General features: G+C 48.0%; 7 protein-coding genes across 7 annotated transcripts in view; 4 read left to right on the top strand and 3 right to left on the bottom strand.

Annotated features, from left to right (window-relative positions):
* The window catches only part of LOC117639576 (laccase-5), a 45,136-nt gene extending 42,292 nt beyond the window's left edge, over positions 1–2,844 (top strand). The window contains exons 9-11 of the mRNA XM_034375390.1: positions 759–971; positions 1,486–1,716; positions 2,039–2,844. Coding sequence (XP_034231281.1) covers positions 759–971; positions 1,486–1,716; positions 2,039–2,187 — 593 coding nt within the window. The 3' untranslated portion in view covers positions 2,188–2,844. The remainder of the gene's footprint in view (positions 1–758; positions 972–1,485; positions 1,717–2,038) is intronic.
* A 5,418-nt stretch (positions 2,845–8,262) lies between these two features.
* Positions 8,263–10,007, top strand: LOC117639713 (WD repeat-containing protein 78-like). The gene is made up of 4 exons (XM_034375588.1): positions 8,263–8,706; positions 8,784–9,376; positions 9,450–9,555; positions 9,631–10,007. Exons 1-4 carry the CDS (start codon positions 8,263–8,265, stop codon positions 9,970–9,972), a joined length of 1,485 nt encoding a protein of 494 aa, XP_034231479.1. The 3' UTR covers positions 9,973–10,007.
* Positions 10,008–10,074: 67 nt separating this feature from the next.
* LOC117639510 (aminoacyl tRNA synthase complex-interacting multifunctional protein 2) lies at positions 10,075–12,051 on the bottom strand. Its single transcript, XM_034375249.1, is given in 6 exon segments — positions 10,075–10,505; positions 10,588–10,793; positions 10,894–11,107; positions 11,199–11,366; positions 11,704–11,780; positions 11,783–12,051. Coding segments are annotated over 6 exon segments (945 nt in total). The 5' UTR covers positions 11,886–12,051; the 3' UTR covers positions 10,075–10,328.
* Positions 12,052–12,325: 274 nt separating this feature from the next.
* LOC117639509 (phosphate carrier protein, mitochondrial-like) lies at positions 12,326–14,054 on the top strand. The gene has a single exon (XM_034375248.1). The coding sequence runs from the start codon at positions 12,432–12,434 to the stop codon at positions 13,503–13,505; it is 1,074 nt and encodes a 357-aa protein (XP_034231139.1). The 5' UTR covers positions 12,326–12,431; the 3' UTR covers positions 13,506–14,054.
* Positions 14,055–14,169: 115 nt separating this feature from the next.
* LOC117639501 (rotatin) lies at positions 14,170–24,094 on the bottom strand. Its single transcript, XM_034375227.1, has 33 exons — positions 23,916–24,094; positions 23,629–23,816; positions 23,222–23,547; positions 22,911–23,139; positions 22,686–22,835; positions 22,369–22,596; positions 22,005–22,282; positions 21,717–21,915; positions 21,407–21,630; positions 21,095–21,332; positions 20,787–20,996; positions 20,488–20,703; positions 20,234–20,407; positions 20,012–20,147; positions 19,694–19,921; positions 19,319–19,601; positions 19,007–19,224; positions 18,787–18,929; positions 18,353–18,716; positions 18,037–18,287; positions 17,743–17,951; positions 17,560–17,665; positions 17,235–17,475; positions 16,991–17,132; positions 16,711–16,910; positions 16,289–16,632; positions 16,103–16,205; positions 15,828–16,024; positions 15,526–15,730; positions 15,234–15,445; positions 15,004–15,144; positions 14,788–14,914; positions 14,170–14,712 (listed from the first exon to the last, which is right to left on the bottom strand). Exons 1-33 carry the CDS (start codon positions 23,956–23,958, stop codon positions 14,450–14,452), a joined length of 6,816 nt encoding a protein of 2,271 aa, XP_034231118.1. The 5' UTR covers positions 23,959–24,094; the 3' UTR covers positions 14,170–14,449.
* Positions 24,095–24,273: 179 nt separating this feature from the next.
* Positions 24,274–26,588, top strand: LOC117639505 (general transcription factor 3C polypeptide 5). The gene is made up of 8 exons (XM_034375238.1): positions 24,274–24,491; positions 24,602–24,800; positions 24,888–25,060; positions 25,147–25,347; positions 25,439–25,649; positions 25,731–25,957; positions 26,037–26,214; positions 26,286–26,588. Exons 1-8 carry the CDS (start codon positions 24,363–24,365, stop codon positions 26,435–26,437), a joined length of 1,470 nt encoding a protein of 489 aa, XP_034231129.1. The 5' UTR covers positions 24,274–24,362; the 3' UTR covers positions 26,438–26,588.
* On the bottom strand, positions 26,584–27,760 carry LOC117639511. The gene is made up of 3 exons (XM_034375250.1): positions 27,565–27,760; positions 27,233–27,464; positions 26,584–27,158 (listed from the first exon to the last, which is right to left on the bottom strand). Exons 1-3 carry the CDS (start codon positions 27,651–27,653, stop codon positions 26,616–26,618), a joined length of 864 nt encoding a protein of 287 aa, XP_034231141.1. The 5' UTR covers positions 27,654–27,760; the 3' UTR covers positions 26,584–26,615.
* Positions 27,761–27,813: the final 53 nt, after the last annotated feature.

Genomic DNA, 27,813 nt, shown 5'->3' with positions numbered 1-27,813 from the left:
GTTTGGCGACTCTGGAGCCGCGGTGCCCCGCTTCGCCCCGCCCCCCACCCTCCCCCTCCCCAACTCAAGGAGCTGCTTGTCTCAGCGGCCCCGGGCGGCGACCACGTCATCAGTTTGATCGACGGCATCTCGTTCGTGTTTCCGCCCGCGCCGCCCCTGTCCCAGGTGGACGACATCGACCCGAGCCGCTTCTGCAACGGCGACAACCGGCCCTTCGACTGCGGCGCCAACTGCATGTGCGTCCACAAGGTGGACATCCCGCTGCACGCCGTGGTCGAGGTCGTCATTGTGGACGAAGGTAGACGCGACCCCCGCGGGCCCCCCGGACCACCAGGACCACCAGGCACCGCCATGTACAGCGTCGGCGCGGCCTGCCCACTCATTCCGAGAGTCGTGTTCTTCCGTCTCTCTCGCACCCATACGGGACGCCCCATGAGTGCGAGAGAGACAGACCGACCAAAAACGACTCTCGGAATGAGTCTGCAGGCATAGCCTGGCCCCCACCCACCACACGGAGCCGATCGAGCGAACGCCCCACCCTCACCCTCACTGTGTTGTTGTTGTTGTTGTTTGTGGGCTTGGTGGAGTAGGGTTGTTGAAGCAGGCCATCCTCCGCACTTGTAGCCGTTGTCGATCGTCGTGTACAGAAAGCAGTGTAAACCCCCCGTGTACATTGCAATGTATCTTAGAGCGCACCGCACGCCACCGAGTTGTCGGCACACTGTGAGACGCCCGTTCACTCTTGGTGTTGCTTCCAGTGGCGCCCAGCGGCGACCACGTCATCAGCTTGGTGGACGAGATCTCGTACCAGTCGCCGCCCGCGCCGCCGCTCTCGCAGATCGAGGACATCAGCCCGGACCAGTTCTGCAACGGAGACAACAAGCCCGCCGACTGCGGAACCAACTGCATGTGCACGCACAAGGTCGACATCCCGCTCAACGCCGTGGTCGAGGTGGTGCTCGTCGACGAGGGTGAGTAGCGGGCCGGAGTCGCGGAGCGGGAGGGAGGCCGCTTCGGACAGGTAAGGCGGCAGCGCGCCACCAGCAGTGTACACATTTTCAGAAGAAAAAAAAATTTTGGATTCTGTCTGATGACAGTGATTTGCTGTATGTATTTATATATAACTTGCAATCCCTTAAAATTTATACCATTGGTGTGTGGATTTTGTCACTCACTTTAAAACCAATATCAGATCGTTTTCCCAATTTTTTTAAAAAGTTTTTTTTAAATTAATTGTTGAGTAGTGTACTATATGTTTTTCCGAATGCATGGCGGTGGAGTAGTTATTCACTGTACAGCACGTAAAGTGTGAGACACGCGTCACCCACAGTATCGTAGTCCGTAAACTTTGTCGACGATGTTGAAATCACTTTCAATCAAACACGTGCACCGTACAGTAAAAAAACACCAGCCACCTCCCCAGAAATGAAACTTTACAACGAGTGGAGAAACTCTGTGACTAACGTTTGTCCTTCCCCGGCGCAGTCCAACAGCCCAACCTGAGCCACCCCTTCCACCTCCACGGCTACGCCTTCAATGTGATCGGTATGGGCCGCAGCCCCGACAAGAACGTCAAGAAGATCAACTTGAAGCACGCGCTTGACCTGGACCGGCGCGGTCTGCTGCACCGCCAGTTCAACCTGCCGCCCTCCAAGGACACCATCGCCGTGCCCAACAACGGCTACGTCGTCTTCCGATTCAGGGCCGACAACCCCGGTGAGCATGACGACGCAGCGCGTCAACGCCGTCTGCGCGGTCACTGACCTAGCGCGGTCTCTCTCGCACCTGTGCGGCGCGCCCCAAGGCGCGCCCCGTGGGTGCGAGAGAGACCGCGCGTCCGGAGGACTCGCTCTGCAAGGCTTGGCGGGCTTGGCCTGGTCGGCGGACGCAGTGCACCGCGGTGGGTCACGGGGCTGCGGGGGCCAGCACCGAGACGAACCGAATGGCCGGGGCCAGGCCGGGGCCAGGCCGACCCGTCTGCGCTGTGACTGAGACCGCTTCCAACTCCACTTGGCTAACGTTCGCTCTCTGTTTGCAGGCTACTGGCTGTTCCACTGCCACTTCCTGTTCCACATCGTGATCGGCATGAACCTGGTCGTGCACGTGGGCACCCACGCGGACCTGCCGCCCGTGCCGCCCAACTTCCCGCGGTGCGGCAACTTCTTGCCGCCCATCGAGTACAACTAGGACCGGCGAGGCCCAGGGCGACGCCCTCCACGAGGACCTCCGCGAGGCTAGACAAGAGAAAGGCTCAAGGCGACGCGACGGGCGGGCCGGCCCTCCACGAGGCCCTCCACGAGGCTAGACGAACCAACCGCCGCGACGAACCACCAAACCCTGCCAGTTAGAGGCTCCCGTCGGCGGCCTCTGTGGCAGCCCTCGTCGCCGGCCGGACGGCGCGGCCCGCCCCGCCCTCTGGTGGCCATACTTCGAACCGGACGCCATATCCTGCATGCACTCCAGGGAGTCAGTCCCGCGGCCCTGGCAGGCCCTGGCTGCCGCCGCGCCCGCCAACCCCCTTCCGCTCGATCTGTCTCCTGTTCTCCAACAACCAATTCGACCCGACTGCGTTGGTGGCGCGGCGCGCCATCGGACTCGTCTGCGAGGGACTCCCTGCTCTGTCCCGGGGCCGCAGGGCACCGCAGGGCCGCACGGAATTGACTACTGTACTTATTTGTATATACGCGGTTAGGCCCGTCCGCGCCTCGCCCCACCCCGCCCCGCCACGCCACGCCACGCCCCCGTCACGCGCCGAGCGAGCTGCAAGCAGGGAAAGTGAATCTGGAGCCACTCCACTCACTAGTGTGCTTTCCGGGCCGATACCCCGCCGGCTGCGTCCGCGTCGTCGGCGCCGTCCAAGGCGGCGTCCGCCTCTTCGCGGCCTCCTCGCAGTGCCGCGGCCGCGGCCGCGCGGACGCAGCCCGCCGTGCATGCGCGCCAAAGTCGGCCGGCAGACTGATTCGCCGCCGCGGTCCGTGGCTCTGTCTCCCTCGCGCCTTCACGGAACGCCGCGGCGCGCCGCGCGGGTGCGAGAGAGACGGAGAAACGAAAGCGGTGTTCGGAAGCAGCCTGCGGGCGCCTTGTACGCGCCTTCATCGCGAAATGGGATAATGTTAGATAGTGCCACTAGCCTTTTTCCTCCGCTTGGCTTCGCGGGAGAGAGAGAGAAGCCCCTTTCACCCGCTTCCGCACAGTGTGTCATCCTGCCGGCGAGCACCCTCAAGTCCGTTTTGTCACTAATGCTCAACTCGCTTTCGATTCCGCTGTCGCCGCCGGAACGGCCGACACTGCCACCGCATGGCACGGCTCTCAACGCCCGCGGTGCTAAATTTGAAATCGCCTTCAATTTTCGCTCATTCTAGGAGTCGGCCGACCGTAAACCGACTTGTTCATCGCCTCAGTCTAATCCGCGACTCTCGGCTCAGGATTTAGTTGTTAACGAAACGGGTTTCCGGGTACTGGATGTCGGCGGCCGGCGCGGCGCGGGGAGGGGAGGGGAGGGGCGGTGGCCGGGCGGGGACTCGGCACGGCACGGCAGGCCCCATGCCACAACCTAGTTACCTCTACAAAGTTGGGGACGGCCTGGCCACGGCGCCACGGCCAGCCAGGCCAGCCCCCGCACTCCGTACGGTGCCACAATGTCTTGCGACCCAAAAAGGAACCATTAAGATTCCCCTCCAGATTCCACGGCCCACGGCGTGTGCGATCCATACTCAAGGCCATACTTTTGGCTATATTATTGTGTAGGTAATTTCTTCCCTCTTTGCTGTGTAACGGTGGTGCTACTGATGTAGAAAGCCAGTGTGTCGGTTAGCGCCGGCTCATTCTTTCTCTTTTGTGTGCGTGTACTTGTGATTATTTGCGCGTGTATGTGTGAGAGTGTGTGTGTTTTGTGTGTAAGAAAGTAAATGTGTTTTTATGTGTGTCGGGATGGATGCCTGATTCAAGAGATGAAAACAAAACTGTCGTTCGGACCTTCAATGAGAGTAGATGTCAGCGAGCGAGATGTCGTGCGACGCTCACTCAGGAGTACACTGTTAAACTTGTAACCTCGCAGAATGAGACTACGCGACTCGTTCAGTACAAAACTCACATGGCTTTTGAAGCTTTTTTAAGGTTGAACATACAGTGAGAGGCACGCCAGCCCTACTAATGTCACTCATTTTATTTAACCCCATTTTTTTTTATAAAAAGAAAAGACATGCATCTCTCCTGATAAGAGGTCTTTTTGGCCCAGCATCGGCTTACCTAGCTGACTGTATGTTTGTCCTTAGGAGGGAATCGGCTCTGAAGAGCGACAGTACTTTTGAGCTTGAGAGTACTTCCCTGATGACTGGCCGCTAAAATAGACACATCTCCAACGTTTAGGACCATCTACCTACCCGGTAAAAAAATGAACAGTGACCCGTGTATAAATACTGTACACCCGGTATAGTTGTATTATTTATTTTGTAAACAAAGATATATTTTTGTAGGCCAAATATTGATTGTAAATATTATTGAGAATAAAACCTAGTTGACGTGACGTTGTGAGTGCTGTTTTGATGTCAACCCCTCCCCCGAGTCCGCGCGAGAGGTGTTCAGGTGGAGATGTTGGCGACACTGCCAAAGATCTGCTGGTGTGGTTGGCGACAATGCGGACGGCGCGCGCCGCGTAGTTGGCGGTACTGCGAGCAACAGCGCCGACCATCCACGACCATCATGGCGACGGGCAGCAGCGTGTGCACCTTCTCGCCGGCGGCATGCTCGCGCCAGTCCATCATGTCCTTCCAGAAGCGCCTCAGCGGCGGCCGGCGCTCGGTGCAGGCCCTGGGGCCCGCCCTGGGCTTCGGGCTGGGCGGGCTGGGCGGCCGCGGCCGCGGGGGGCTGTCCAGGAGGGTGGCGCACCGCATCGCCATGGACGGCGTGGACGTCACGCCGCGGCCCCTCCACGACATGGCCCTCCTGGACGACCGGCCGCCAGTCACGGTGTGTGTGCGCCTTGCGGCAGGCCACCCATCCAATACGTCGCGTACAGGTGGAAAGGCTGTGGACGATGGGTTGCCAACCTTCCCGGCGCAGGCTCGAAAGATTCTCAATTTTTCGTTAGAAAAACCACGCTACGTGCCAAAATGAACCTCAAAACAGTGTCTAGAGGTACTGGGGAGTGCTCCAGCACAACATACTCGAATTTGGGCCATTTTCAATTTTTGTCCCAAAACGTGAAAAAACCATGATGTATAGCCTTAACATTTTTTTCGACGAAAGTGGTCGACCACCTCCGATTTGTCTGAAATTCGTATGGAACCTTCTTATGGGTCCCAGAAACAGATGCCCGGTGCCCAAAGGTCTTTGACCCATTGAATTCGGTGTGAAAATGACTTTTTCCGTGACGCTAGTTGAGGCCTAGAGCGGCGAAGAAGCTGTGGACGATGGGTTGCCAACCTTTCCGGCGCAGGCTTGAAAGATTCTCAATTTTTCGTTAGAAAAGCATGTTACGTGCCAAAATGAACCTCAAAATAGTGTCTAGAGGTACTGGGGAGTGCTCCAGCACAACATACTCGAATTTGGGCCATTTTCAATTTTTGTCCCAAAACGTGAAAAAACCATGATGTATAGCCTTAACATTTTTTCGACGAAAGTGGTCGACCACCTCCGATTTGTCTGAAATTCGTATGGAACCTTCTTATGGGTCCCAGAAACAGATGCCCGTTGCTCAAGTGCCTTTGACGCATTCTATTTGGTGTGAAAATGTCTTTTTCCATGATGCTTGTTGAGTTGGAGAAGCTGTGCACGGTGGGTTGCCTACCTGCTCGGCGCAGGCTCAAAGCTGTCCAGTTTCTCGCCAGAAAAAGACCGTTTAGGGCCTGAATGGCCCTCGAAATAGTGTCAGGAGTCTGGAGGGAGTGCTCCAGCACAATATTATCAAGTTTGGGCCATTTTAATTTTTTTTCCAAAAACGTGACAAAACCATGATGTATAGCCTTAACATTTTTTTCGACGAAAATGGTCGACCACCTCCGATTTGTCTGAATTTCATATGGAACCTTCTTATGGGTCCCAGAAACAGATGCCCGGTGCCCAAAGGTCTCTGACCCATTGAATTCGGTGTGAAAATGACTTTTTCCGTGACGCTAGTTGAAGCCCAGTCCGGTGAAGCTGTGGCCGATGGGTTGCCTACCTTTCCGGAGCATGGTTTAAAGACTCCAATTTTTCGCCAGAAAAAGTCTGCTCATGGCCAAAATGTCCCTCGAAATAGTATCAGGAGTCATAAGAGAGAGCTCCTGCTCAACATAATAGAATTTGGGCCAATTTAAATGAATTGCCCAAAAGGCGAAAAATCGATGTATATAGCATTAGCTTCTTTTCGACGAAAATGGTCGACCACCCCAGATTTGTCTGAAGTTCATATGGAACGTTGCTATGGGTCTAAGAATCGTATGCTTGGTGCCCAATAGTGGAAATGACTTTTCCTGTGATGCTAGAACAGCGCCGGTGCGGTGGAGGAGCGATAGACAATGGCCCTTGAAATAGTGTAAGGAGTCTTGAGGGAGTGCTCCAGCACGATATACTCGACTTTGGGCCATTTAAAATTGTAGCCCAAAACGTGAAAAAAAAAACACATGATGTACTCTGAGTGAATGCACAGGGTTTGAGAACACAGTAACACACTTTAGTTTCAAAAGAGGGTTGTATTTCGATTTGACAAGTTTGCACTGTGTACACAGATAGTGTGGTGACTATAAATAATTGAAAACAAAGAGGTTGCGTCAGAGGGTGGAAGGAGTATAGAAAAATACGAGCACTAATTTCGCATTGGAGGCTTACACATGGTAAGAAAGCCAGGGCTTCCAATGTCTCCGACAAAATCACGAAACAAAACTCTGCACGCAGAACGCGTGGGACCTGCTGGCGGGGCTCAGCCCTTCGCCCGGCCTGCCCGGCCCGCCCCACACGGGGCCCCAGCCCTTCGGCCCCGCCGTCACCGTCCACCCGGCGCCGTCGGCGTGCAGCGGCATGGGCGTGGCCGTCACCAGGGACTCGTCGGTGGCCACCGGCTCGCTCATGGGGCTGCAGGGGCTGGCGTTCGGCCTCGGACAGGGCATCGGCAACCTGGGCACGTCGGTGCCGGCCTCCTCCGCCCTGTCCGTGCTCTCGGCGCTCGACGACCAGGCGCCGTCGCAGTTCGCCCTGCCGCGGGTCGCGTCCATCAAGGTGCGGCGCCGGCGCACAGTGGACCAGAAGACCGGTGGAGGCGGCCAAAATTCCAGACGCGTTTTTGAGTCGCTAAGTTGGGCGCAAACCAAACGTGTGACCCCACCAATGGATTCCTCGTTCGGAGAGCAATGTATTGGTGGGGTCACACGTTCGGTTCGTGTCCTGTTTAGCGACTCTGGAGCTCAAAACGTGTCGAGAATTTTGGCCGCCTGCGCCGGTCTTCTGGCCCACTGTGGGGCTGTTCAGTAAAGCGCCTGGAACCCTGAAGCAAAGAAAGCAAAACAACTTGGTTTGGTTTACGAGTTTGAAAGGAGGCGTGCCACCGTAAAACGGGAACCCACAGGCGTCGCCGCTCACCTCGCCAGACACGCCGGTGTCGGTGATCCTCAGCGAGACGCCCACCATCTGGCTGCTGGACCAGCCCTCCTTCACGGCGCCCGTCGACACCGAGGAGGCGGAGGCCATCGCGGCGGACAACGCGCACCGCGAGGACTACCTCTCGGGCGTGCACACCTTCAACTCCGTGGAGGTGCAGACGGCCGCCATCTGGGTGCGCAGCAGGGGCACCAACCTGGCGCGCGTGCGGAGGAAGAACGCCGCGGTGCAGGCCACCCCCTGGGACATCTTCGACGCGGAGCACGGTAGGCGCCGCGTAGGCAGCCTGCTGCACGCGCGTGCGTGGCGGGCTGGCCCACCCTGGGATTCGCAGGCGCCGTGGGTAGGCAGCCTGTTGCACACGCGTGCGTGGCGGGCTGGCCCAACCTGGGCTTCGCAGGCGCGAACTAAACCTGGAACTGGACCACCAATGACCGTATGCCATTTCCGGACCGGCACTGCCACCTTTGCATCGCGCAACGTGACAGACATGGTTTCCCTCGGAGGACCTCCCCCTACAGACGGTCTTCAACATGTCCTCGGTGGCCAGGTGGTTCGGCTGGCAGCTTCCCGCCGGCCATCCCCGTCCCCGCCGCCCAACCCCAAGCCGCGCCGCCCGCCACGCCGTCCCCCGCACCGCAGCAGCAGCCCAGCCCCGTGGACAGACGCGCGGTGCAGCGGCGGCGCCGGATGCTGCGGCGGACCGTGCTGGACCGCATCTCCTCGCAGCGGTCGCTGTCGCTGAGCGACGCGGACACGCGCTCCGTGGACTCCAAGGACGAGTCCAAGGACGACGCCAAGGACGAGACGCAGGACGAGCGGCTGCGCGTCGTGCTGCTGCTGCCGTCCTTCCGGCGCGCCGCGCTGCAGGTGGAGCGCATCCTGGCGGCCTGCGAGTTCCGCGCCCAGCAGGTCCTGTACCGCGGCATCCCGGCCAGCGACCCCCTGGCCGCCGACCTGCGCTTCGAGTACCACCTGGAGCCGCTGTGGCACCTGGAGGGTGAGTGGGCGGCGGGCCGCGCCGTCACCTGCCTCACGTGGAACAAGGAGAACACGGACCTGCTCGCCGTGGGCTACGGCAAGTACCTGCAGCAGGACCAAGCCACCGGCCTCGTCTGCATGTGGAGCGCCAAGGCAAGTCCGCGCGGCCGAGCGGCTTAGGTTCGGAGAGCGCACTGGACGTCGATCGTTCCCACTCTGCTGCCCCGCAGAACCCCAAGCTGCCGGAGCGCCTGTACCGGTTCGCGTCCCCCGTGTCGGCGCTCAGCTTCTGCGGCACGCGGCCCAACCTGCTGGCCGTCGGCATGTGCAACGGCGGCCTCGCGCTGCTCGACGTGTCCGCCACCGAGAAGAGCGTCGTGGCGGACGCGGGCGACGGCAGCGAGAGCGGCGTGGCCTCGCCGTCCTGGGAGCCCATCTGGTCCATGGAGTGGATGTCGGGCCAGGAGTTCCTGACGGGCGACGAGCAGGTGCTGGTGACGGCGGGGCAGGACGGGCGCGTGGTGCGGTGGCGGCGCGGCGAGCGCGGCCTGGAGTGGACGCCCATGCTGCGCGTGGCCATGGCGGAGGGCGGCGAGAAGGGGGTGCCGCCGCTGCTGGAGGCCTCCGGCCACTGCCCCGAGAGGGAGGTCGGCCTGCGCCAGTTCGCCGCCGTGCTGTGCATGGCGCCCGTGCCCAACGACCCCGTGCGCTACATGGTGGCCACGGAGGACGGCTGCGTGCACACGTGCTCCACCAACTACCTGCAGCGCCACAAGGCCGTCGTGGCGGCGCACGCGGGCCCCGTGTACCGCCTCAGCTTCAGGTACTAGTCTGGCTGCGAATCGCCTGGGTGCTCGTTGCACAAGTCCCAAACTTTGAGGTTGTCCGTCTGCCAGCCCCTTCTGCGAGAAGATCTTCCTGACCTGCGGCGCGGACTGGACCGTCCGTATCTGGGCCGTGGGGCTGGACGAGCCGCTGGTCACCCTGACTGGGGGGATGCAGGTAAGACCCAATGCCGAGTCGCGGGAACAACACTTCGGAAAATGGAGAGACTCAATCCGTCCCGCCGTGCCGCAGTCCGTGGAGGACGCCGTCTGGAGCCCGCGCAACTCCACCATCCTGGCGTCCATCTCCGGGGACGACGTGTGCATGTGGGACCTGCGCCGCAAGACGTACCTGCCCGCGTCCCGCACCGCCTGGCCGCACCCGTCGCCACCCACCACACTGCTCTTCAGCCCCGGCCAGGACAACCTGCTGGTGGGCGACCGCGAGGGCCGGGTGGCGGCCCTAGCGCTGCAGCACATGCCCTTCGCGCCCTACTTCCAGACCAAGGCCCTGGTGGCGTCCCTGGAGCGCGCCCTCGCCACCAAGCCCGCCCTCCTCGCCGCCCTCAAGAAGCGCGGCGAGCCCTTCGTCTGAGGGGAAGTCCCACGGGTGTGTCGACGGGCTGGATCCTGTCCCCTGCCCACCTGCAACCACTGGGAACTCACAAGGTGGCTGAAATTAATTAAGACATGTTACTGCTGTTTCTCTCCTTTTTTATTGTAATTAATTTTGTTTTTTAAAAGCATAAATAGTTAATTAAGTTTCAGTTTTGTGGAAGACTTGAACAATGAGTATACTGGCAGTAGCAAATACCAGGCAGTGGCAAGATAATCCTGTTACTTTACTTCACCACTGGTATCACACAGCTCTCCTTCATCAGCCAGGATGAAGCATAAGAGAGATAATCCATATACACAGACGTTTCCAAGGTTTGGACAGCAAGGCACATTTCATTGGAAGAGTGCATTGCAACGCTCCATCCATTTTGTTGTAGCTTGGGTGAGTGTCGCAGAACTTCCTAGTTGCTTCACAACAGACCAGACAGCAAGGTCAACAATTGATACCTTGGCCTGCCCAGCCATCCATTCTGACTTGCCCAGACTAGCATTGAAGCTTCTGATGATTGCCTGCAGTGAGACAAGGTAGACATTTAGATTGTTTTCCCAATGGTATTTTAAAACAGCAACTGGTGGTCAGAAGTTTAATTACCTGCTTCTCCTTGACTGTTCGGCTGCGAGCGAGTCGCTGACAGTTGTCTAGCACCTCATCAAGTTGAGTAATCTGTATCAGGTCTGAAGTGTTTTCGTATGCCAAATTGCTAGGACCAACTCTGCTTAAAAATCTCAGAATATTTGTTTCACCCCGAATTGAAATATGCTTGATAGGATTGATAACCAGCTCTGTTTCAGCACCAACTGAAAAAAAAGGATACAATGATGAGGGATACAGTTAACAATAAGCCGCAAAATAATGAAGAGAGATTATAAAAAATTGCTCAAGAAAAAAAATATATACCATCTTTCCAAACCAATGTAATCCGCATTTGGGCAGCTCCATTTACAGAATTACAAAATGACTCAGCGCAGGCTGGGGTTTCTTTGACTGATGAATGGGTGTGATTTGTCAGCTGGAGTGGACAGGACACACCCCACAAGCGAGCCAGGCCAAGAAGGGAGTATGGAGGATGCTCTGGGCTAGCATACACAACAATGTCTCGTGACTCTCCCAGCTAAATTTTAGAAATACAATTTTAAATTAATTTTAAAATGTTAGGCATGAAAAATTAATGACTTCAACTAGAATATCCATGTTGAACCTACCTCAGGACATGGAGGGCAGGTGCCGGCAGATGTGACAGATGCTGCTGTGACTTGACTAGGTTGTCGGAGTATTGTTCTCAGGTCTTCAATGTCAGTCTTAAGCTTGGCAAGCTTTTTAAGGATGTCCTCCTGTCGCCCTTCCAGAGAGGCCATGTCGCCTTGAGAACCCTAGAACAAACCAGAAACAGATTAAACCCAAAAGGTCAGCGATTCAATCTGCTCATTTTCTCTGGCAATACAGATGGCACACACAAGCGCAGCCAAACAAATAACGCAAACACAGCAAGGCTTGCATCATCAGTCGGAATGACACTGACAGCTAAGACAATTCAGAAGCGAAGGCGTCAATAGGGTGCCAACGGGCAGAGTGGTTCTATGGGAGAACGCTGAGCAGCAAATAAGGAAACTGCTTGTTAGGGCCACTTCCTCCACACAGAAAGGTCATGATGAGAGGTTAGGTCCACGTCACCCGGCACACTCAGCTTAAGACGCACGCGCTTCTAACCTGAATCAACTCCTGCACCCGCTCCGAGATATCGGCAAGACGTACCGTGGTGGCGCCAGATGGGCCCTGACCTTTCCAGCGGCCTCTTGGATCGGTTTTATGTGATACATGTTGTGGCTGGGGACTGGCAAGGTTTCATCATGGCTCACAATCGGACGCAACTTGTACATGCACGTAGACATAGCTTAGACAGGGCAGAAGCGCAAAGGTGGCAGTACCAGCTTGGAGACTGTTCAACGCCGGTTTCAATCGGAGTTGTCTGCAGTGATGCACCAAAGTTTGGACCAGGTACCGATTCAAAACCTGAGCACCGCGGTGCACAGCAGAAGAAAAAAGTGGGGGAGGGGAGGTGGGGGAGAAGGCTGTAAATAAGTTATGAAAAATTTACCTGTCACAAAACATTTTTTTCTTTTAGGGATTTTCACCCATCGTTCCTTTTTCTATATAAAATCAATATTTCCCAAAACTAATCAGTGGGTCACTTTATCCAAAAAACGTCTAGCTTACCATTTCTTTGAAAAAATGTTTCGTCCTCTCACGACTCTGTTCCAAACAAACGAAAAAGAAGTGGAGAAGACAGGCAGCCCGAGGAACGCTGCGCCGACCGGACCAAGGCTGTGGCGCGGTCACGTGACCCTCGTCCTTTCGGTCCACCATTGGAGCAAAGTCAGCAAGTGGCGAGTGCGCTCGTCGAATTACCCCTTGGAAGTCCGCCAGAAGTGATCAAGATGATGCAGAATCTGTTCGAGGCGGCTAAGAAGAACCCCTTCTTCAGCCCCTTCACGGTGGCACACTGCCAGTCGGAGCAGCCCGCCGCACAGAGCCTCGTCAAGGGCCGCACTGTGTCTGCTGCCGCCGTCGCCACCGGGGACAGCTGTGAATTCGGCTCAAACCAGTATTTCGCGCTATGCGGACTCGGTGGCATCTTGTCCTGCGGCATCACCCACACCGCCATCGTCCCCCTGGATCTGGTGAAATGCCGCATGCAGGTGGACGCCGTCAAGTACCCCGGAATCTTCAAGGGCTTCGCCGTGACCATGAAGGAGGACGGTATGCGGGGGCTGGCCAAGGGATGGGCACCCACCTTCATCGGCTACTCCATGCAGGGTATGTTCAAGTTCGGCCTGTACGAGTACTTCAAGGTTGTCTACGCTGATATGCTGGGCGAGGAGAACGCCTTCCTGTACAGAACTTCCCTGTACCTGGCTGCCTCCGCCTCAGCTGAGTTCTTCGCTGACATTGCGCTGTCTCCCATGGAGGCTGCCAAGGTGCGCATCCAGACACAGCCTGGTTATGCCAACACTCTCCGTCAGTGCTACCCCAAGATCCTCGCTGAAGAGGGCATGAATGGATTCTACAAGGGATTGGTGCCTCTGTGGTGCCGCCAGATCCCCTACACCATGATGAAGTTCGCCTGCTTCGAGCGCACTGTTGAGCTTTTGTACCAGTATGTTGTTCCTAAGCCAAGAGGAGAATGCACCAAGAACGAGCAGCTTGTTGTCACCTTCGCTGCTGGTTACATTGCTGGTGTCTTCTGCGCACTGGTCTCCCACCCTGCTGACACCCTTGTATCCAAGCTCAACCAGGACAAGAGTGCCACCGTTGGAGGAGTCGTTAAGAAGATCGGATTCGGAGGACTGTGGAAGGGTCTCACTGCTAGGATTATCATGATTGGTACCCTTACTGGTCTTCAGTGGTTCATCTATGACGCTGTCAAAGTTGTACTCCGCATGCCCCGACCCCCACCCCCTGCCATGCCCGAATCCCTCAAGAAGAGGCTAGAAGCTGAAGGGAAGCTGTAAATTTAAGTTTATTCTAGATCCAATTACCTCACCTCAAAGCTGACCTGGACAGTTAGTAGGCCTAGTTGCACAGTGTTGTAATGAGGAATTGTTTGGCTTAGGTTAATCCATGAGAGCTGAGCATGTCATTTTCCAACTTTGTTAGTATTGTTTGTTTGGTCAGCAGTGTGATGGACAACTGGTCATGTGGCTGTGCCACACCTGTGAAGGGTTTTGAAAACCTGCCATAGTTTTAATTTCTATTTATACGAACTGTGAGATTTATTGCTGGACGATAGTTTGAATGTTTGTCTTCATTATTTTTGTTGAGCAAATGAAATGTATGAAAGAAGTTGGAGTGCAATGACCATTGTTTCAAATCTTGTTGTAACTATTTTAATGAGGTATCCAGTCAATTGTCCAAACTGCTCCACATTTCACTCAGCATTTGATCCTACTGTAGCTAAATTGCATTTTTTTTCTCTGCAAGACATTCCAATTTCATTCCAAAAGAATGACCTGAAGATTAAACAGTGTACAAATTTTACTCAATAAACCTGTAAAATTTAACTTTTTGGCATATCTTTTTCCCTGACTTTACTTCCCAAGCATATGATAAGCCCAGAAAGATTGTTGGAACAGCACCTTGCTCTCATGTCATGTCAAGGGGTAGTACAAACTAAACTAAAATGAAAATTTCATTTATTTCTTAGAAAGAAATAGACATTTTCATACTTCAAGCTAGGGATCTGAATTAATAATTCTCACAAAACTTAACAAGATAATCTTATTGTAGTTCTCCCGCATAATAGACACCATTCAAACAACAATTATTAATTATGTGGAAGCTCTACAACTCGCAGCCCACTCTACAGGCTGGTGAAAACTAATTAGAAATCATAACAGTACTTCATGGATAAAATTTGAACTACAAATTACTTTTAGCACATTCTTTAAAAATCAATTCATGACAATTTATTCCCAGGCTCATGGCGTAGTATTTTGAGAACGCAATTCATTAATTGGGCAACAAAGTCTGCTCCAGGCTTTTGGCACACAGCTAACTGCCTTAGAGAATCTAAGATATGTACATCAGCACCGACACATTTGGCAGTTAATTTTCCTTTCTGATTGTTTGCGACAAGGGCCCATAGAGAAGCTGCAGCAGCAACCTGTTCATCTGTATCACCCTCTCGCAGTTTTTTGTTGATCAACAGCAAGAACTCACCTGAAAGATGATTGAAACAAAATTATGCAAAACTTCTCATGAGCAGTGATGAAGAAAAGAATCATCATAGAATACCTGAACCAAGCATTCGAGGCCGGTTAATTGGGCTAAAGGCAATGTTTCTTAGAATAAGAAGAGCTAATTTATTGTTCTTGTTTTGTCCCTGAGATAGCTGCAATAGATACTCCAAAAAATCTGGAACCTGCATGAAAGTCACAATTATGAGTGCTTGATGTTATTTTCTCAGTATGGAAGTCACAAGGGACAAAAAACATAATTTGTGCTATTTACCTTGGGAAGAATGACTTGGCCTTCTTGATGAGCAGAGAGCTGGAGCAAAAGTTTCAACCAAATAGTCTCTACATGCCTTTTTTGTTTACTTTTCTTGGACAAGCTTGTATGAAGCAGCCTAATTCCTCGCAAAAGATTACCCTGAAAGGGGGAAAACATAGAAGTATAAAATACAGCACCATTACCATGACAGTCAGTTAAGCTAACGTGCTTCTTATCAAATTTGTTACCTTTGTGATGGCAGTACGGCATTCAGGTACAAAGCAGGCATTACCAAGGACACTGCTAGCTATGGTTAAAATAGTTAAATCATGACTGCCACTAGCTGCTTCAGTTTCTTGAAGAACTAGAGCAACCAAAGTATGCAAGAGACTTTGAGAGGAGGGTGTCCGCCTTAAGCCCAAGCCAGGCACACAGGTTGTCAAAACCAAAGAATGGCATGCTAAAAAAAAGCATACAGTACAATTACATAAAATTTGGATTGACCAAATAAGATAATGAAAGTGGAATGTTCAGTCAAACCTGCTGTGCATCCAGAAGTTAAAGTTGCTAAAAACCTCAAAACAGTTAGCAATAAATTGGGTAGGGACTGACACCACATCCAAAGCTTGTGAATAGTATCAGTCACTCCAACGTCAGAGGCTAGTTCTTTTGCCGGAACATTTTGTATTGTAAGACTGTTCAGTAATCCTAGAAGTAGGTCCAAATCTTGCAGCACAGGACACACCTGAAATATCACATAGGGGGGAAAAGACAGTAGATGGGGTTTCTTAAAGTGAGGAGAGGGAGGGAAAAAATATTTTAGAGTTAGTTTGAATCACAACCTTCTTCTTGGTGGCAAGACGCTTCATTGTTTCTCCAGGTTCCAGTACCAAATGAGACTGAATTGCCCCAAGTTGAGCACACAGGAGCTCAACTAAACCTTGCTTCAGTGCGACTGCTTTTGCAGTGACTGATGCTTCCAGAACTGCTGAGAGGGCCCCGGCCACAGCCGCTCGTTGTGATTGCCAATCCGAGCTTCCTGTTAAATAAATAAATAAATAAATGTTTCAGTTCCAAATGTTTGTGTTTGCAATCACACTCAGAGGGAAAGACTAACCCGGATGAGGCTTATCCACAGATCCCATTTGTAAACTATGCACATCATACAAAGCCAGCAAAGAACGGGAAAGCGATGCTCCAATTGAGTCGTCCAAGTTAGCCTAAGGGGAAAACAGTAAAACAAGTTGTACAAACTATTTACACTCAATTTAACAATGATAAAAATATACATCTATCACAGGACCTGTTGGACTACAACAAGGGATGAGTTGAAATCTGCATCCACATCATCTAACAATACAGCAAAAGGCTGTCCTGCTACACTTGCTGGGTGAGACAAGAGAGACTGAACACATGCCATACCAGCTCGCTGCAATTCAGTCAACATTGAACCAGATAATGCAATGGTTAACACACTGGCAAGTGGCTCTCCACGAGACCTTATGAGAAGCGAGTGAAGCACTGAATGCCCATCTTGCTCTCTGCATGCACCGCTTTCACTAGACGTTGCTATGAGTGTGGATATGAGCCAAAGTACCTCTGTCCACAAATTATTTCGTAAACTTAACATAGCTGGAGGTTCTAAATCTGTAAAAGACAACTTTCTGAATCAAGGAAGGAAAAAGGGCTGCATAAATTCTTCCCACAGTTCACAATTTTACTTACGAAAGAGAGTTGGATCTAAAAGCATTAAAAGCTTGTGAAATGTGTGTGGCTGCTGAAGGATGTAGTGACAGCTAACAATATTACAAGAAATGCATTGACTCACTAAATGACACACACTGGCATACATTCTCAAAGTGTCACAATACAAATGAACTGCCCTTTTATTCTCAGAGTCCAGAGGAGGCACAGTACCAACACACCTGTTAAAACAAGAACCAATACATTAGATCAAGCTCAATCAAAGCTTGATGTTCAGCCATTTGAAGAAAGTATAACAGACCTTAGAAGCTGTGTGGAAAGTCCTGCTTTAGCAAATGTATTCAGGGTGTCATGATTCATATCACCAATAGCGCTCAAAAAGCTGCACAAACTTTTGATCAGAGCGGGAGTAGATGGTACAGGGTTAAAGTCATGGTCTGAACCTGGAATATGAAAAAAATATTCAGTACTATCAGAAATATAGTAATTGTCTTTTTTTTTCTGAACAACAAAAAATCCAACACATGCCAGCACTTGTAACTTACTAGACTTATTGTTGACTAAAATGTACTGGTTTCCAGGCAGGTGGGCAAAATTTCTGCTCTCAGTGTCATTCTCTGACACTGACCAGTGCATCAAGCCAACACCGACATCCCCAGATAAATTATGACTAGGTTCCCAGCATGTAGCAAGACATAAGGAGTCAAGCATTGCCCAAATTTCTCCCAGAAAGCTTTCCTCTGAAATGCGTTGAAGCAACACTTCAAAAGCAGCATCTTCAAGAGCCTGCAAGTTAGTTAATTTTATTGCATAGCAAAAAATTGTTTTGTTTCTCAAATTTTCGTTGAAGATTCTAAATAAAATACTCACATTATCTCCACAAGATTTACTGTCTACTCTGCATCGAGCAAGATGTGTGAGTAGATTTGCAGCTTGCTCACGAACAGCACTGGCCTCATTTCTATCAAGAAGTATGCTACAAGGAAAAATAAAGATGTAAATCAATGCTTTACCAATACAAAACAAACAATCAAATAGATAATTTTAACATACCACAGAGGGGTCATCCAGATGTCAGGATGATCCACTAACATATTCATAACATTCTCACAACCTTGTGGAGAAAGTGCCACTCCAGCAGCTAGTTGTAAGGCTGCTGCTCTGACAACTGGCTCACGACTTTGGAACAATGAGGGAAGCCACGGTACATAAAAGGCTGTTTTAAATTCTTTCCTTGTTGCCCTGTGCCAGAAGTCTTCCCACTATCAAGAGGGAGAATAATTAAATTTGGTGAGTGAGAGCTTAAAATAAAAAATTGAGGTGAAGAAGAGGAAAACTTTTACTTACTTTCAAATCCTGGTACTGCTGCATTTCGTCTAATAAATGGTTCAGGCAAAGAATGGACGCCCGAGTAATGCTCAGTCCCATATATGAGCTGCCACCCTTCCCACACTCCAAGTGGAAAGCTTGGACAAGCTCCACAAGCACGCCCAGCACTTCTGAGAAATGACTTTTCAATTCCGATCTTCTTAGATCAGTGCTCCAGCCTTTCTTACTTGTAAGATGAGTCAAAGCCCACAGAAGCCAATTCAAATAAGCTGGAACAGGAATTATTTTAGAAGAGGAAAGAAAAAATTAAATGATGTCTGAGTCCTGAACTTACCTAGGTTATAGAAGTGTTGGGTGTCACTTGACTTGAGGCAACTCACAATGTTCTGAATGACATGAGTCCAACTTCGGTTTTGAGAGGACTGCTTTTCATCAGCTACACTGGACACAACTTCTTCAACCCACTCCTCTGCTCGCTCCAGTTCAGCCCCACTATTTCTTTTACTGCCGGGACCAGATTTAGAACTTTTGTTTTTCTTAGACTTCTGGGCACTTCCTCTGTTTTCTTTGTTACCTTCCAGAGTCTCACTGTTTTTGTTTGGTGCTTCCAAGGCAGAATTGATATGATCAGATGGGTAATATTCAAAGTTCGAACACTCAGTAATGACTTTGAGTAACTGCTTGCAGAGGTCCTTCCACTGGAAAGTACAAATGGTTAGTAAGAAATAGACATGCCCTTATTTATATTCCCTTTTCATACTAACTTACCTTGGGCAAGTGAGAAAGTGCCTGAGGCATTTCATTATCTCCCGCATAGCCAGTGTGAGCCACAGTGTGGAAGAGGTTTGGAAGAGGCTGGGAGGGATGCTGAAGCAGTTTTGAAAGCCATCTTCCTTCTTTGTCGTTAATTCCTTAGTTTTTGAGGAAAATAGTTAGTCCTTGATGTTACATTTCAGAAATTATGGTAGTCAATTGAAATAAATCATACCTAAGGAAGCAGAGTTTGAAACGTGTGCCCTCAGAAACTGAAGAATTTGAACCAAAAGTGCCTGGTCTTCTACACTTGCAGGAGCTGCCATAAGAAACCGTCTAAATGTTTGACGCCATGATAAATCTTTGTATAATTTTTTAAAATACAGTACATCTGATGACGACTTCACAACAACTGAATGAGTCTCCTTTATCATATTATACAAAGCAAGAACACTGTTGACATTGGACAAAAAGAAAGCATCTCAAAGTTAGCCTGAACTGTCAACCATCATTTATCAATACTGTAAAATAATGTACTCTCTTTCACCTTTTTAAAATATCCAAAGAGTTTGTCACATCAGAATGTGTTGATGCTTCTTGAATACAAACTAATTGCTTTTGACACACATTAAGTATAGCTGAAGCCTGTAGACTTTGCAAATTCTTTTTGTTCAAGGACAAAGATGATGAGAAGTTTTTCTGAGCAACAGGAACCTGTGGAGGTAGACTTTTGCCTGTCCATAGAAGTGGTGACTGATCACTTTTAAAGTAACTCAAATTCCAGGCTGTGGCTAAAAAAGCTCTGCATTCTTCATTACGTAACAACACATCTACACCAGAATAAAAAGAAATTAGTATTTTTTTAATGAATTGAATACAGTAAAACTGCCACTGATTAATGAGAAGACCCGTTCAGTCTCACCTGTCATTAATGGTTCTGTGTAATGGCTGGTTCTCCAATGTGTTGTACAGACTATAGGGAGATTCATTCTTGACTCAATGAGGTGAGGCACTGACAGCCCCCGAATGACAAAGCCATCAGGCAAAGAACGAGGTGCTGCAGATATAATCACATCATTGTATAACAACACAGCTAGAAGCTGAGATGCATTCAAACGCAACCGCATATCTGAAGGAAACATGATAAGACCTGAAAGGAAAGAGAGGTTCATTGCATCTGAATAAGTTACAACATTGGTTCGAAAGAGGGGCAAAATCAAAAGAGGGGCAAATTCAATACCTCTAAGAACACTATAAAATATGGCAATATTCTTTGACAGTTGATGTCTGGTTATCGAATTGTGAAGACTTAAACTTCTTAATATACTTATAACCGGCACTACCACTTCTGGATAGACTTCAAAACGTTTATCAAACTGAAACACAATTCAAATATAATCAGATAATATTATATAAGTGTGGTGTCTTACACCAGCAATAATGGGTTCAGAAGGAATCTTACAACTGCAGCATGTAGATATTCAATTGATAAACTTAATCCAGCACGGGAAAGGAAAGTTTCATGATGTCTAGGGTCTTCTAGCATCGCAGCTAACTGAGTAACAGCAGACAACAGCATTCGTGGTTCCAAATCACTTGACTCGACAATTTCAAAGACCTGAATCAGGCTACTCTCCTGTAAGAACAGGAAGTTTGATTTACGACAATCATTAGGTGTTATTCACATATCAATTCCATAAAGAAATTAGATTATACCTGGTAGAACACTTCATCTGGAATATTATGGAAAACATCGACTGCTTTCTCCACAAGGCATATCCTATCTGAGGCGCAGTTATGCAATGTGGCTATGTGAGGTAATTTGTTGAATGCATCTTCCTCTTTGGTTAGAAGCCAAATTAAACGTGACAGAGCCTCTCCTCTTACAAAATCGTCTTTGGAGAAGAGAAGCCTCAAGTTTCCCTTTAAGAGCTAAACAAACACCATTTCATTTTATTATTTGCTTTGAAAAAGGGAATTTTCTGTAACAACCAGGAAAGTTTTATGGTCCAAACCTCATTAGATCCCAAGCTCATTTGTGAGCCAACATCCGGGTTCAACATGGTGATAATAGAACGGCCCAAAGCTGTAGGTTTGTCAGACCAACATTGTAACAGGGGCAACACTGGTTCCAGGGATGACAGAAACTGTGTCCAATGGGCAGTCCCTAGTAAAAACCTGCCTTTCAGAGCATGCAGTATGATGTCTTCAGCATAATTTTGTACCTGGAGAGAAAAAAAAAGGAAACAAATACAGACCAAGATACAGACAGTGAACAAAATAGAAAGATACACTAGTTGCAGAGTATTCCTGGCTGCCTTACCAAATCATCCGCATTTGCAATTCCATGGGTAGTAATTTCTAGCAACAATGGGGTGTTAAAAAGTAAAAATGCAAGAGATTCTGCTGGAGATTGATGGGGATGTTGCACACTGAGGCTCTCCAGAACCAGTCTATGAAGGTGAGAATATGTTGCCCGTTTTACAATTATGTCAGCATGGGACAATAATTTCAGCAAAATGCAAGAAAGTGTAGAGTTTTCACTCTCTGTTAAATGCCACCTGAGAATGAAATCAATTTTATTCAAAACAGGGCACCTGATGTTCAAAAGAGAGTTTTAAAAATCAAAACATACCTATGATAATTTTTTGCACAGGTGTCCAAGACTAGTGGTATGAATCTATAATCTTGATGGAATGCCAAAGAAACTAGAGCACATTCTGTATTCAGTACTACTTTGGAGCCATCTGACAAATCTTCCAATGTCAGCAGTTTGGCTGCACTGCTTAAGGACTCAGCCACTGAGAGAGTGCTTTCAAAAAGTTTGACACTGTCTACATCCCGCACATTCTTGAAAGTCTGAAATTTAAAATACATCAAGGTAAATAATCATGAGCTGCAAATCATAATCCAGTGAGCAGAACAATTAAAAAGGGGACACTCACTTGAGTGTACTGACGTAAATCTGAATGCAATGAGGGAAAGAATGCATGAAGGGAACCATCCAGCAAGGTAACACATAAAGCCTGTTTCATTTGTCTAGGTAGACATCGGTCGGCAATTTCTAAGGGTACAAGACTTTGAAGAAGGTAGCGGGTAACTGCTAGTAACTGTAAGTGAGTTAAGCGGCTGGCTGTTTGCGACCTGGAGAAGAATAAGAAAATCTTTGTTAGGGAAAATTCTTTTCTCTGAAAACATTGAGTACAAACAAATACGCATAATTATAAACTTACCGATCAATCAGCAATGTTTCTCCAAGTTTCTCCAACATCTCAAATAAATGAGTAGCAATGTCAGTGGCAACCATATCAGATGCAGGGGCAAGCCATATTTGAGGTGTTACACAATTTGTCAGCAAACAGCTCAGTTTGTAGAGTAGAGTAGTACTTTCAGACTGTGTATCAACATGTGGTATAACATAACGCATAGAAATTAAACTGAACTGAGGCAAACTACACTGATGAAGCCTCAACATTGAAGACTCTTCGCTTGCACTACTATCTGAAGGAACCTTTAAAAATGGAATAGTATAAGTGTTATGCCATATTTCAGATGATTACATCCAGGGTAATATTTAAATAGAAAAATAGGTTCTACCTGAGCCTCACTATAGTGGGATCTCCCCATACTGCCATTGCCTTCGGGAAATGACTGGCTTCGTGATGAAGCATGAGAAGAGGTCTGTGGGTCAGATGGTTTGTGGACATAATCATTCCATTCAGGTACTCTCTTTAAAGCTTCAACATCAGTTTGGTCTGCAAAGTTGGACAAAAAAGATTCGGCTGATGTCTGAGACCCATTGTCATCCTCATGATGAAGAAAACTCTAAAATAAAAGGCAGAAAAGGTTAAATTTAGTAAAATCCGTGTCATTTTCTTGCCAAAACTTCAAGACTTGTATAAACTTGGACTCACTTCTTGTTTTTGATTAGCCATGTTGGGATCCTGGTAGTATCGAAGGCGGCTTAAAAGGGCGTTAGTGAGAGTTAGGAGGCAAGATATTATCATTCTGGATAGATAATCATCCCCAGACATAAAGCTTGACTTCAAAAGTCTCATAAATGTCTGCAAAGAAATAATGAAATGATCTGGGTAATCTACATGAACGCTCTTACTCTGATCAAGTTATAAACTTCATACCATGACAATCGAAGGTCTTTGAAGAAATATTTCGGCAGGGAAATCTCTCATCATAACATCCGTAAGAAATGAGCATGTATTCAATAGCTGTACTCGATCAAGCGTGTTTCCAAGAGAACCCTCCACAGCTATGAGGACATGACGATCAGTAGACACAAGAGGCTGCCACGGTAATAAGATGTGTTTCAGCACACTGCTTGAGAGAGGTGCTTCCAGGTGGTCTTGATCACTAGGAAAAATAGTCATGTTATCAAAGCTGTGCCAATATGAAAATAAAAAGTAGGAAAGGTGGACCAAAGTTTTCCTCATACCGCAGATGTAATATTTGCTCAACTGAATCGTCAGAAGGGCCTAGGTTAACTTGCAGTGCTTCTTGAAGGGATGCATCCAGAAAGCCAATACCAGCACTACTTCCAGAGCCAGTCACAAAGTCTCCTTCTGATAGTTTTTTACTAGGTTGCTGATCCATGTTACTACCCCTCTCAGGCAACTCTTTTACTTGTGACCGATTAACCAAGCCAGCAATGTCATCCAGTAAAGGACAGAGGTCTGAAGGGAGGCTTTCCCTTATGGCATTTAAAGCCAAAAGGAAACGTTGAGCCCCAATTTGAGCGACTAAATGATCGGAACCTTCGTGCTAGAACGTAACGTACAAAGTGTCAATAAGATGGTGACTTCAAAGAGGCTCAAGCGAAACCGAGCACAGAGAATCACATACTTTCAGTAGCTTCAGGATAAGAGCTAGCACCCGCTCTTGAGCAGGACAAGGTTGCAAACCAAACCATTCTAGTAATTTAACAATGAAATCCTTTGACCGGATGAGATCAGCTATTTCAAGGAAACCCCGATCGAGCTTGCAAAGGATTGAGTCCAAAGCTCGAACACGAACTTCTTCCAAGCCATGCCCTGTATCAAATAAATGAAATAAGTGATGAGTTAATGAAATTTTTAATAAAGCGACAGAGGAATGTGAGGTCGCCTAACCTCCATTGAAAGTAAACATACCAAGCTTCTGGCACAAAGCAGAGAGAATAGCTGGGTCTGTCATGTCAGCAGCCTTCAATGGTACTCCGCTAAATCATTTTCGGGTATTTGAGACTACTTCAATGACTTAACAACGAGCAAAGATTCAAATACACCATAGTTGACATCCCCGGGACACCAAACACAAATTTGAAAACAAAACCTCCTGTCAACAAACCAGGCTGGCCAAACTACGGGCATAAACTATGGGAATCTTTCTCTTCAGATTTTAATCTGTTGGAGCTACAGCACCGTAATAAAAACAAAAATTGATGACAAAGCTACAAAATTTCTTTCTCTCAATGGTGTTTTCATCGTTTTAGTTTTTGTGCGAGGGTGTACGCTTTGTGATCGACAGGTGGTAATGTTCGACCGCTCGTCTGTTCGTTAACAACGCAGAGGCGGCGAGTTTTCATCCAAAAATTATCGATGGATTCCCCAATGAATCAATTTCAGGAAGGTTTGGGAAAATCCCTGGTATGTATTGAGTACCCGGGTCGTGTTGTCAACGTTGACAAGATGCTAAACACTCTAGGTGGAATCCGAAGCATTTCGACGGTGGGTACAGGTTATGTTCATTTATTGTTTGTGTTTCTTTATTTGATCGTCGTGTTTTTACTGCCCTTAAAAATTTGGGATTTCACAATTTTCATTTCTTTTTAACTTAGGCCTACTGTGAGAAAAATCGTCGATTAGAACTGCGGTTTCGTCCCGACGACGTGTTCTGCAAACCGGCTTGTGGTGACAAGCATCAAGTGTCTGCTGTTCTGCTTAAAGTCAAAGTTAGACGGAAGAAAACAGATGATCAAGTTATTAGCACTAAGGCCAGAGTCGTAGGAAAAATTAGAGATGTATTTAAATTTAACAGTAAGTGTTTTTCTATTTTATTGGATGAATGATTATGATTATAAAGGGAAGTTCCCAAGTTGATTGACATCTACGGCCTTACCACAGATCTTTGTGATTTCCAATATTTGCCTATGCATGCGCCTCCCAATGATCCTATGAAAATGGAATGCATTTATAAAACACTTGTACCAGAGGGCATGGCACCCCTTTCTTGGATACATAATCCTGCCATGTATTTCCTACCGCCTGCTGCATTCTCAAGGATGGACACAGTGCAGGTAATGTCCCTATCTACTGAGTGCCCTGTCAAGATGCTAATGTCAATTTATACTAGAGTAGTACACATTTATTTTTATTTGCCTAGGGTTATATGTATAGAAAAGATGCACCAGCTGAAGCAACAGTTCCACACAATATCATTGGTAGGACACGTAGAAGAAGATCCATTCATGCAATATTTGTTAACTTTGATGTACCAGAGGTTCCTAAGAAGCCCAGAGACATGGCCCTTAAGCTTTTACGGGTAAAATTTTTGGAGGAACAGCATTTGGCATCTGTCCGAAAGGTCTGTTATAAACCTAATTTACCTTGACCTCAACTCATTTTATTTTCTATTACTTCAAAGTATTTATAATCATTATGTTGTGTTTTTACAGTTGTTTGAAGAACGTCCTGTATGGTCTAAATATGCCCTTATGTGCAAAACTAAGTTTTCTAATGATCAGTTGAAGTTCTTATTACCATCTGTAGCTTTTTACTTTGTCACTGGTCCTTGGAGAGTCATGTGGGTTCGATTTGGATATGATCCAAGGAAGGACCCTTCATCTAGAATCTACCAGACTCTAGATTATCGCTTACGTCGCAAGGGTGAGGATACATATTTGTATTCGGCTAAGTTGATGAATGTTGTGTCCTTGTGGTCCATTGCTCAGTATTCTTTCATTATAGGTGGGATGAAGACAAAAGTGAAAGCCAAGCGAAGCTACACAAATTACCTTTTACCTTACAAAATGACACCTGCTTGCCAGGCAAAAGTAGCCCTGTTGAATAAAGAACTTCCATACAGTAGTTCTGAGGCTTCTGAAAAATCCAAGGATGGTGCTGAACTCTACCAGGAAAGCAATTATGTATTCACTCCTGGCATGGTTCCTCCAAGCCGACAAATGTTTTACCAAGTATGCTTTTGGCTGCTCCTCATATGTGCAGATTGCTTTGATTGTTTACAACACATTATTTGTGAAAAATCTGTTGCAGTACTGTGATGTCCATGTGCCAGAAATTCAAGATATGATAGAGAAAGTGCCTTTCCCTGTACCAGATGTCAAATGCCATGAACGAGATGGTTGGCTTCCTTCTGGGTTTGCAGACCAATGTCGAGAAATAATCAACAATCTTGTTGTTGAAACCTTGAAAACAGTTGGGCCTTATGCAGGTGGGTTTAAGAGAATATTAGTTTTGACAACTACAAGTATTTGGATTTTAAATTAATTCTTGTTTCTTCAGATGATAGTATAAATTTGGAGGCAAATACATCCAGAAAATCGGAGGGCATCTCAGATTCTAGCGAGTCGGAAGGACAAGATGAAGAAGAGGTTGAAGATGAGGGAGTGTGGGAAGATGATCTTGATGATCTTCAAGAAGATGAAACATCTTAAATTATGTATTTATTTTTAAATCCCTTTGTGATATATTTGTGTATATTAATGTACCTATGTTGGAAGGTCAAAGTGAAATTCACAACATTTGTAAAGAGCAAATGGTCTTTCTCTCTTAGAGGAGGAACAAAAATACAACCACTGACTACAGTTTGTCCCATCCTGTCTTTATTAAAATTTACTTTTGTAATAAGCTATTGATTCGGTCCTCCAAGTGTATCTCCTTTGGTGCTGTCCTTAAGTAATTTTGCAATTTACTATTCCGCTTCATGTTGGAGTTCTTTTTTGATAAGGCTTTCTTCTCTTCCATCCACCTTTCCTGGTTAGCGGCCTTGACTTCTTCCCGCAAAAAGTTCATTTTCTTTTTGCCTGCCAGGTGTCCTTTCTTAACATTAAATTGACCTATCGGATCACTCTGAATAGATTTGGGCAGTGATGGTGTGCCGCTTGTATGCTGTTGCCGGTCAGTGCTTCGCGTAGCTGATGTTTCACTGGTGAGATCCGTTACCTTAATCAAGGACTTAGCTCCAGGTGAAGGAGTTACTGATAAAACAGCAGAGACATTCAGACCAGCAAAACGATCCCTTTTCTTTTTCTTCTTTGGCAAAGTGGCTGCACCTGATTGTACTGGAGTTTTAATAATATACTTGTCAAGTTGAGGATGGGCATGTTTAGTAGTCTGCAATACTGTTTCATTCATGCAAGCTTGACAGTGAAGAACCTGAAGAAATGGAAACAATTAGAAAAGTTCTCTTGAACATCTGTTAAAATTAAGATTTAAATTGTCTTGCTTACCATTTTATTTCGAACATTTTTCTTAAATCTCTCCATTAAGCTTTTCTCCACTCGGTTTAATTTTGCAGGAGTTTCGGCAAACTTCCTTAATATTTTGACCATGCGTGGACCTGGAGATCCTGAAGATTTTAGCTTCAAGGAAAATTTACCATCGTTCCACACCTGACAGCATTTCGGACACATAGTAGACTTATTGACGGCATTGTCACCTGAGACAGTCGAGGAAACCCATCTGAAACAACGAAACACAAACCTTTACAGTAACAAGAAACCACAGATTAACCTGTCAAAACGTGGAAACACTGCCTCACATTCAAGAGAAAATTACTTACAGCAGATGGCTTTTCAGCTGTGAAATGCCTTCAGACGCTGGCAGGCAGGCCGCTGCTTTGGACAAATATACTGCTGTTTGTTGATCCATTTCTAAAGCCTGCAAACCAAAATACTAAAACTTGGAGAAGACACGGCGCAAATGTTTTGGAAACTGACAGGCAGGCATATCTAGTCTCCGTGCAGGATGCTACTTGCCGCAAGTGGATATGAATATGGCTCCAAACCCCTTTCCCCACCTCCCTCCCCTC

This window comes from Thrips palmi, unplaced genomic scaffold, assembly GCF_012932325.1.
Source record: "Thrips palmi isolate BJ-2018 unplaced genomic scaffold, TpBJ-2018v1 HiC_scaffold_11, whole genome shotgun sequence".
NCBI lineage: Eukaryota > Metazoa > Arthropoda > Insecta > Thysanoptera > Thripidae > Thrips > Thrips palmi.
Note: the sequence above shows the minus strand (reverse complement) of the source record. Positions and strands in the feature narration are given on the sequence as shown.